Source organism: Carassius carassius, chromosome 38 (assembly GCF_963082965.1).
Source record: "Carassius carassius chromosome 38, fCarCar2.1, whole genome shotgun sequence".
NCBI classification, from domain to species: domain Eukaryota; kingdom Metazoa; phylum Chordata; class Actinopteri; order Cypriniformes; family Cyprinidae; genus Carassius; species Carassius carassius.
Genome location: NC_081792.1, coordinates 17,705,449 through 17,716,080, shown reverse-complemented (window position 1 = coordinate 17,716,080; position 10,632 = coordinate 17,705,449). Strand labels below are relative to the sequence as shown.

At 35.9% G+C, this 10,632-nt stretch overlaps 1 protein-coding gene across 2 annotated transcripts in view; it reads right to left on the bottom strand.

Annotated features, from left to right (window-relative positions):
- Positions 1 to 5,740: 5,740 nt before the first annotated feature.
- LOC132119450 (forkhead box protein P4-like) overlaps positions 5,741 to 10,632 on the bottom strand; it is a 119,143-nt gene continuing 114,251 nt past the window's right edge. For both annotated transcript variants that reach the window (XM_059529418.1, XM_059529419.1), the window contains exons 16-18: positions 9,935 to 10,001; positions 6,792 to 6,964; positions 5,741 to 5,888 (exon numbers count right to left, since the gene is read on the bottom strand). In XM_059529418.1, the coding sequence (XP_059385401.1) occupies positions 5,741 to 5,888; positions 6,792 to 6,964; positions 9,935 to 10,001 (388 nt within the window). The remainder of the gene's footprint in view (positions 5,889 to 6,791; positions 6,965 to 9,934; positions 10,002 to 10,632) is intronic.

Here is a 10,632-nt window from a genome sequence, read left to right as displayed (position 1 = left end):
TTAAAATATGTCAGTTTACTATACTGTACACAACGCATTAAAGAGTATATTTCTTCATTGGACATTTTAGTAGGAAGACTATATATAATAAAATATATGAATGCAACCTTCAGAGGGATTTTTTAAATTAAACAATGTTATACATAATAATAACAATAATACAAATAATAATATAAACTTCAATAATGACATCATATGTTGTAAACAAATATTAATAGGGATATGCATTATGGACATACGGTAAAACAATATTTATAAAAATATTGAGAATGATGACTTCAGATGGAAATATTCCCTTGTGACCTAATTCATGAATCATAGGATTATTTACAAAAAACAATTAATAATAATGTTAATTCTAATTAAAGTGTTAGTAAAAAAATTTAGAAAGAAAGCTACACTGCACAGCCTTAGACAGTGTAATAAGTATTTTTATTGCATTTTATAATGCCATTGTCAATAATTAGTACAGATTACATGCAACTAGACCTACTGTACAGTTTTTTATTGTCTGCATGGACAGACACAAGAAGATTCAGGTTACAAATACACAGATATATGTGTGTGTGTGTTTTTTATACAGCATGAAGAAAAAACGGCAGTGACTGGCATAAACATGGTCACCGGAGTTAGAACGACAAAGGTAGATGGCTAGTTGCCTTTATACCATTTCAAAAGCCATCACCTATTCTTCCCCCAAGTCTCATCTGAAAAAGCAAGACAAATGTAAAAAAAATATAATAAAGAGAAGTAAACAAACAAGTTAAAATGAAACTAAAGTACACAGAAGTCACTGCTGAAAATGTACACACATTCGTAAAAATACAATGAGAGGAGAGTCGAAGTGGTAGTTCCATTTGATTGGCCGAAGAATTTAATATCATCAGGCAAAAGCTCCCCTTCAAGGGTCCTTTACTAAGAATACTGCAGCTCAAAGCTATTCATCACCAGGCAAGGGAGCTCTGAGAAGACGTGAAGGTGTGGTTACAGCTGTGGCAGACTTGATCAATTTGGAATCCAAACATCTAGCCACAATCCCTTTGGTGGTCACTGAAGATGAACTGTATTTCTAAAAGCCTTTTCACAATCTTATTTGGTATGTTACTGTGGAAAAGCCACACCAAGTTCACAGCAAATGTCAAACAGTGGTCAAAAAAAGCCTGTATGAATTTTGTGTACCTCTGATAGCCTGGAAAAATGTTAGCATGGCATCTTTAAAGCCATGAGGGTGCAGAAAAGCCAGAAAACAAGAAAGACTCACTCAGTCGGCATAATTCAACCAAAGAGAGCCAATCCATGCACTTTCTCAGATAAATTCTATATAAATCTGGAGCGCTGTTGCCTTATGAGAGACAGCTTTGAGTGTTTATGGTAAATAAAGGAATGATTTGACTTTAAAGGGAGTCTGTACACATATTGGCACCTAAAAGAACCAATAATAAAAAAAAAACACCTTAAAGTTGCTCTTTCTTATAAGCAAGAGAGGGCTACACATTTTTTCTTCTTTTTTTCTCTTTCATTGTTTTTGTGAAGTTTTGGTCCTGTCTTTTGAGAAAAGTCCTTCTGAGGTATCATTACACAACGAGTTCAACTTTTTAGTTTGTTTTCTCTCTTTTTTCCTTAAAAATGCATAATGCACTACAGAGACAAAAAGTATCAAAATAGACCTAGCTAAGATAAATATACAAACAGGTGTGTTACCTTAACCACTTATCTAACTCTTAATCTGTTCTTTTTCGAGAGATAATACATAAAAAATAAAAAAATAAATCATCGTCCCAGACAGTTTACGACAGAAAATCTGGGAAAACAAAACCAAAAAAAGATTTTTTTTTCTTTTTTAACCATGATACCTGCAGCACATATTATGATAAATACATAGACTTTAGCATAAGCAATACAGTATAGGAAATTCTGAGCTCAAAACTTTACAATAGCTAAAAACAGGTGCGGAAAAATAAAAGCCAAAAGAAAACAAGTAAAGGAAACACGGAAAGCAGGGAATGCCCTTGAGAGCTAAGCCGAGCGGTAATATACAATAATACATCATTACAACGTGTGTAAAAGTAACGAAGGAGTCATGGCAATCACCACTGATGCCCTTTAGTCCACATCTTACAAAACAGCTTTGTTTACACGCGTGCCTTAAAGCACAATTGTAGTCCATTTAGTTAATGCAGCAATTAATTTGTGAGAGTTTTCCAATTCCTTTGCAATCCTCAGTTCTTGTAGCACAAGCTTGTTGGTTCTCTTTGGATATTTTGGTAAAAATAAAGGCTCGTTTTAGCAGGAGCATGATGATCTCTCAGGGATAGTCTGTCTGTGTGTGTGTGTGTGTGTTATTTTTTTAACTGCTGTCACAAAACTACACTTTGCATTAATTGGGAAGCGGGGTCCATGTGAGAGTGGCCTGCATTAATGCATTTTGCCTATCATCATTTCTGACACCCAGCTGACTGGCCCATTGAGTACGCTCTAATGACCGGCCAGCTCGATGGCTCTCATTGGCCTGGCCTCTCATTATGCATGCGGAATTAGAACACACAATTAAGCCTTCGCACAGAGGACCTGTACATAGACACTATGCTAATAGATCACTTAAAGTGGGGAATAAGTGATTTGGAGTAGACCCTTTTAAATATGTTGACCACTTAATGCTTCATACTTAACAGGACTCAGGGTTTTATTTATTTTTAGGAGGGTATAGAGAGGTAGTCGTCTTTTTCCCCCCGTTGTGTCTCATTTATTTGTTTCCATTCATGAAGCCAAATTCATGGAAATGAATTTGGACTCGAGAGGAATCAACAAACTCCATTTACAGCTATGCAACGACAAACATATTTTGGTTATTTCAACAATATGTTTTTTTTTATAAAAAAAATGTATTTTGTGGGTGAATGAAAAACTAAAAGGGATTTACATCTTTTGTTTGACTATAGGTGACTTTCAGTGGCCTATCTTTTTTGTGAACCATTTTTTAAAAGGAGGTAGCATTATTTTTGGTTTAATTTTTTTGGAAGGTGTTTCAAAGGTGTGTATGAAATGAACATAGAGACCAGGTACATCAAACCACGAAAAAGAAAGATCCTCCAACATAAAAAGTGGAAAATAATTACTTGAACCGCCCTTAAAATGATTCCTGTCGCATTTGAAAAGATTCCCTATCAGACATCCCTTATTAGTGTGGTAAATAATACTGTTCAACAGGCAGGGTAAGCACAAGCAAGTTAGTGCTTGCCTGTTTTTTTTTTTGGTATTTGTTGAACTGCGTTTAATTGTGAAATACTGGTAATTGAAGTTAACCATAATGCTGAGTAATTGATGCTGGCTTATTCAAGTGCCTTTTGCATGTAAAGTCCTTTGCAATCTTAGACAGTGAAAATTGCGTTCTCAACACTGCCAATCACCTGAGCACAAGATGGGGTAGAAATCTTCCTTTCGCAGATTGTAAGTGCTTGTACATTAACTAAGGAACCTCAAGAGGCTTATTAATACTGCTTTTTTTGCTTTTTGTTTCCGTTTGTTTTTTGGCCTTTAAACATATGTAGTGTTAAGAACTTATTAGGTTAACGTATATTAAAACAGCTGTCTCTTTTTTTTTTGAACAGCAACAACAACAAAAAAAGCATTTGCATTTTACACTTTGGTTTTTGGAATGCTCTGTAGTGTAAGTAAAAAAAAAAGATTTGGCTGGGAAAAAATGAAAAATAAAGGAAAAATTAAATATTAAAATGACGAGTTTGTGTTCTTTTGGCCAGTTCCTTAGGAAGAAGAAATGATAAATAAAAAAGAGTTTTTGGTTTACTAAATATCTCTTTGGTTACCTGTAACAAAAGTAAAATGGGGAAAAACAGAAAAAGCAACATATCTTAAATTAAAACTCAGAATTTGGCATGGCACTACTGAGAAAAGATATTTTATATATATATATATATATATATATATATATATATATATATATATAGTTCAGTGAAAGCAAAATGCTAATCAGACACTTTTTTACTCACACAGTGAATTGCAAATAACCTTTATATATCTAGTAACTATAGAACTTTGAACTGATAATGAGAGTCACCATGTTGGTTAGCCACAGTACAAATCCCCTTTATAATAACAGCGTGAGGGGCAAACACTGTGGTCTGAGGTATTCTGTGACCGTGTTATGTTTTACGTTAAAGCAATATTTTGTATCGCAGCTATCAATTGGCTACTATAGGAAATTCATAAATAAACACTGTAAATGGAGCAAATCTGTAAAAAATTAAATCTACAATTTTTAAGTAAATGAACAAATGAAGCAAATTTGTAAAAAAAAAAAAAAAAAAAAAGAGATATGAGTGCCTGTATAGTTTTCTCCAGGATCTTACAGGGAGCCCTGCAATGTGTATTTCACCTCTGTCTCTTTAGTTTCAGCTTCTCTCTGTTAAAGAAATGATCGAGTGGTTTTTAATGCTAGATTTCATCTGTGGCTCTGTTTCGGAATTTTCACTTAATTATAAGTGCTATCCTCAAATACGTGTGATGCAACACTAGGATACTAGGACTTTTTTGGTGTGGAGTTTGTAGAATAAGGGATTTTGGAACTTCTCTCCTAAATGTAACCCCTTTTTGGAATGATGAGAGAATAAAAAAAACAACAAAACAAAACAATCATTAACAGAAAACAATAGTTGAATTACATCACAATGAAAAATGTCGATCCTTTAGAAAGAAATGACTATGAAAATAAAACGAAATCGAAAGCTACTGCACACATGTTATGTATTATAATCAACAATACAGTCAATAAAGTCTCTAAGCTGGTCCTCCACAAGCCTCATATCAGTCTGGCTGTCATAACAGCACCACAGGAGAACAACAGCCAAAGAGTTCCTTTTCCTGAAAAACGCCTTTTTTGGGGGTAGCAACATATTCTATGTTTAGTTTGACAAAGAGCGAGGGGGGAAAACACGTTCTGGTAGTCTTGCGGATAGCATCAGATAAAGACAGGGACAGCGCAAGCATCCGCTAACACTGCCTCGAGACAAAACGCGCTCCCCGTTTCTCTAGTCCAATCATGGAAGGGAGACAAAAAAACAAAAAAACAAGGAGTTGGTCAAATGGCCAGGGACAACGTTGCCAGTCTTTCAGCTCATTTTGTTTCAGTCTTTGCCTTTGTCGAGAGTGGTGAATTTATCTGTGTGACCGCAAAGTTACTGAGTCTTGCAGCATCCTCTTGAACAAGTACAAACATCTGGTTGAAAGCAGAAGTCGTTCTAAAGATGTGTGTTTGTCATCTTTTTCCTCTTTTTTTCAAACATGTGAACATCTTTCTGAGGTAAAACACTGCATGGAAAAGCAGTGTTCTTAGGGCCCAAAGAACATCAAAATGAAAGCAAAAAAAGACTTAAAATAGAGAAACCTTGAGTGACTTGAGGGAAACAAATGACTAATCTTGTAAACTGATGTCAGGTTTCCATCAGTAGCTTTAGACACAGTGGTCTGTTCTTCTATCAGACCATGATTCAATGTACAGGAGGACACGAACGCACAGCTGCTCGAGGGGACTGACTGAGGAAACAAAAAATGAAGGGTGGAGTGGGGGACTTGTTTTTGCATTAGGAGCTGATGAGGTCTAACCCTGTTTTGGTTTCTGAAGTTGTAGTTGGTTTTTTATCTTTGTTTTCTCACTTGATCTTGAACATCGTGAATACGAGGGAGGGCCAGGGCCAGCGAGCTCCGCCTCCATCTGCATGTCCTCCTACTCCAGCTCCTCTGTGGGAAGCTCCTCATCCATGTCGCGCTCATCGCCAGGCATGCTCAGGTTTTGAGTGACAGATGCCATGAGGGAGACGGGTCTGCTGTCCTCCTCCATCTCAGCTGGCTCCTCCTTCACATGGACTTGGTGTCTGAAACAGAAATGACATGCAATAAGGCAATCTTACCAAGTTTACAGAAGCATGGCAGATTCAAATGAGAGATAAACCTTTAAATATGCATCGCTTTTAATATGGTTAAATTCTTTTAAATATAGAAAAACAATTCTTTAAATTTAGATTTTTTTTTTTTTTGCAATTCACTAAGAAAGAAAAAAATATCTATATATTATTTACTATTTATATGATATTATATAATGTTTAACAATTAATAAATTAAATTATATACTCTACAGTTAACAGTTTGGGGTCAGTATGGCTTTTTTTTAAAGATATTAAGGATTTAATTAAGATATGCATTACATTGATCAAAAGTGACCAAAAAGATTTATATTTTCAAATTAATTAATTCAAATATTCCTTTGAACTTTGTATTGTATCAAAAAAGCTCAAAAAAAGAGCATGATTTCCACAAAAATACTAATCAGTAATGTTAAATATCGACTGTTTTCAACATTGATATTAATAATAATAATAATAATAATAAATGTTTCTTGAGCAGCAAAACAGCATATTAGAATGATTTCCGAAGGAGTAGGAAGAAGGAGTAATGATGCTAAATATGCAGTTTTGCATCACAAAAGTAATTAAGTAATAAAACATATTAAAATAGAAAACATTTATTTCATATTTTTCAATAATAATGTCTTTGTTATATTTATTGATCAAATAAAAGTCTCCGTGGTTAACAGAAGTGACAAAAGCATGAAAAGATATTAAAGATCTCAAACTTTGGAATGGTAGTGTATTGATATTTGTTTTGTTTTTTTGCAGTCATTTCATTAAAGCTTCACACTGCTTTATTCAGTAAAGCATTAAGTAATGCACTACATATCAAGGCACCAGTAATTAGTCAGCTGTATTGACAAGTCTTACCCATACTGCTGCGGAGAAAGGCCAGGGCTGCAGCTGCCATTACTGTTGACTTGTTCAACAGTACTGCTGACATCATCGTGGCCGACATGCAGCATGTTGAGGCTCGCACCCGTGCTGTTGTTCATCAGGGTGGGGCTGTTCAGAAGACCAAGACTGCTCTCCGCAAGTGCAGCCTGCACAAACAATTTTAAAGGGTTTAGTCTTCACAAAAAGTTAAGGAGATGCATGATGCCTGCGTTGCTGTTAAATCATAAAGCACTGTTGATGTTACAGTTGTGAGGTCAGAAAGGTCATTATAGTGAAAATAATATATAAGCTGAAGAGGATGACTGCAAGGTGTACTCAGGCACGAAGCTCTGACAGTGGCGACTATACCAACAAGCATCCTACAGACAGAGGAATGTGTATTTTTAATTAATAAAAGAAAAATGTGTTGACTGTATAGATGTAATCTGTGTGTTTTATGAGAATTCTGGCAGTAGTGGTGCAGCAGGTTAGTTTGTATTACCACTAGGGGTCTCCTCGCTCCCATACAACAGACCTGACTGATGCTGAGACCACCAGAAACACACAGACTCACACTCCTGTTACACATGTGCTCACCACTTTCCCAATGGAAACTTATCCAAAACTCATTAACACATGATATACATTCAAGTATATTATAGTGTTAGTTAATACTTTAATTATAGCACTGTTTGCTTAAAATCGTTATTCAAAGGGGAAAATAAATTAAGTCAAAACAGTAACAGAAAAAAGATACTTATAGTAAGGCCCAAAAAACATTAGAAAAAATGTTTCTACTTCACTTTACAGTTCATATATATACATATATATACAAACTGAGTACATTGATTCCAAAATGTATTTAAAGATGATTTATAGATTATTGTTTAATAATAACAATCCTAATTATATCTTTACTTTACATAACATCATTCATCTTTGTACTGGCATTTAGAACTGTGTTTTACATTTTTAAAAGTTATTTTCTGTTGACTACACTTTACACTCGGACTGGTTTTATAGATATATACATAATAATAATAATAATAATAATAATAATAATAATAATTAAAAAACATTAATTAAAAAACAAACAAAAACAACAACAACAACAACAAAACCTTCAAACAAGATCCAAGTCAGAAGTAATGGTAAATAAAGTGTGTTAAATTCATACTACAAACAAATCTACATGAACAACTACGAATATAGATAATTTAATGCATAAGGAAAGGTGGAACGGAAAACAGTTCTGCTTGGTTTCCTTCATTTCTACAGTCACTTCTGAACTGAAAATTTCATGTGGTACTCATGCCAATTCAAACTATAGTGACTGCCCAAAATATGCCACCGAGAGAAAAAGAAAAAACAACAGAGAGAGAGCGAGAGAGAGAGAGAGAGAGAGAGAGAGAGCAACAGAGAGGCAGAAATGAAAAAGAGTTTGAGGGAAATTGATCCTGATTCCGTGGAGACTGGGTGGTGGCGAGAAAGATGATCAGGGTCACACAAGGTTTAAAGGATGTGAACCAAATAAGGGCTAATTTTTACCCTTTAAACTATAATTAACTGAAAGCCACCTACAATTTTTGGCAAAAACAGACAGACCCAATAGGTAAACATGCTTATTGCAGGTTTAATGAGATGGCCAAGTCGAATCACTTTTAAAAGGTTAATTACAGACGAGACTGTGCTACCATATGCAGACTAAAACACATTAACACACTCAAGGAATAACAAATGGAACACAGCAGAAAGCCACAGTTCTCTCACACTCTTGTTGTTCGCAGCAGAGATCTCCACTGTTTGTCTACTCTTTTGTTAAAGGCTAGCTTATGTACGGCCTTTTCAGGATGAGCAGTTCCATTTCCATAGAGATGGCCTGCGGGGTCAGAGCGGGACAAACTGGGCCAGGCCGGTGGAAGTGTGTCTGTGTGTGTGTGCTGCCTGTGATTAGCCGGGCTGTTTGTTTGTCAGGCACTGACACTGCTTGTCCTGTGAGGAGATGGATGGGCACAGACCTGACAGAGCGCCACACACACTCACACACCCAGACCAGGACTCAAGCACAAAGGCTAACCTCCCAGATCCATCTCTGTCTCGTCACAAAGTGTTCTTGGGAAAAACACACACACGAACACAGAAACACAGAGCTAGGCTCTGAAAGCTCAGAACGAGAGCCGTTGTGACACCGCGGGTTTCAGATGGATTTTCTAGGACAGACACTAATTTTATGCTTTGACCTTCATTGACAAATATTTGATGCTATAAATCACATATGGCTGGCTGGGAGCGCGTGTGCGATGGAGGGAGGAGAACGGAGGAGGTTTGGGAGAAGTAGCTAATTAGAAAAGGAAATTATTATCAGCACCCTTGTGTGCTTGATCTGGCCTGATCTGTACAGGATTCCCACACTTTTGAGGAATGAATTTTCCAGGATCTATCCAGTTAATGAACCATTTAGACCAATTCATTGAAATAAACATATCAGATCTCACTATGGCAATTTTCACCCCACCCAAGGCAGACCGAATATTTCAGAGCTCTAGAAAAATGTATAGTCATATTTAAAAATATTCATAATTTTGAGGATTTTATTTTCCATGCAAATTCTAATTCAGACTGATTTGCCGAGGAATCATTTAGATCAAGCTCTGAACTGGTTTGAGAAGGCTTAAAACACTAATTTACAAATCAGACAATACTAAATATTTACTTTGTCTGAGAGTAATATTCAGCCAAAATAAATAAATAAATAAAATAGGACATAGTGTAACTAGAAAAATGTATATCTCAATTCAGTATTTTTAAGATTTCATTATAATTCAAGACCACTTTGCTAATGTATCACTCAGAATGAATTAACAAGTTTGACCGAATCATTGAAAAAAACCAACTCAAAAGAATTATTCACTATGGCTTGCTTTCTCAACCCAGAAGCAATATTTAACGATTTAATATTTTACTGTGCAGCGTAAAATAAAATAAAATAAAATAAAATAAAAAACAATGTAACATTTTAATATAGCTGGATTCATTTCCCTATCATTTTCAATGCTTATGAGTGTGTGTATGAATACATAAAGATGTCGATTTGATGTACTGAAGGCACACACACACACACACAGACACACACTCACCTGATAGCTGGCATTCAGGGAGCCAAATCCCAGCCCAGAAATCATATTCTTCACGAGAGTGGGACTTCTGAGAAGTAGAAGAAGGAGAAAGAGGGTGATTAAGTACATGTGTGAATTACAACAAAACACATCTGACCAAATCATGTGTTAAAAAAACACTCCCAAACTCGTGAAAAATGCTGAGGCACTATTCTATTTACAAGAGATAAATAGAAAAGTTAAACAATGGAGAGCAGAACATGTATTCTGACACAGCATATACTGCACACACACACTACTGTTTGTTCGCTTTTGTGTCTGTGTGCTACAGGGCTGAAATCTGGCGCGCAGGCCGTCGGCTGGGTAATTTGCCGTCGTCTCTCTGGCAGAGCTTGAGACGGCGTGTAACATCTGTTTGTACAAATGCAAGCAGGCATGCTTTTCTGGAGTGCATCTGCTCACAATGTACCCTAAACAGTGTAGACACAGACGGAAAAAATACACAGGCGCATACACACACACATACTGCCAAACACAAGGAGGCAAGGCACAAAAGAGACCTTTGTGCTTTTGACTAAAGAGTCAGTAATAAGGTAATGATGGGAAGCTCATTAAGGTAATCATACATGCCAATAACGATTATAGCTCCACTTACAGAGTAGACCTACAAGCTTACACATTTGCTACAGGAATAAAGCCTGTTTTTGGGACTTCCACTC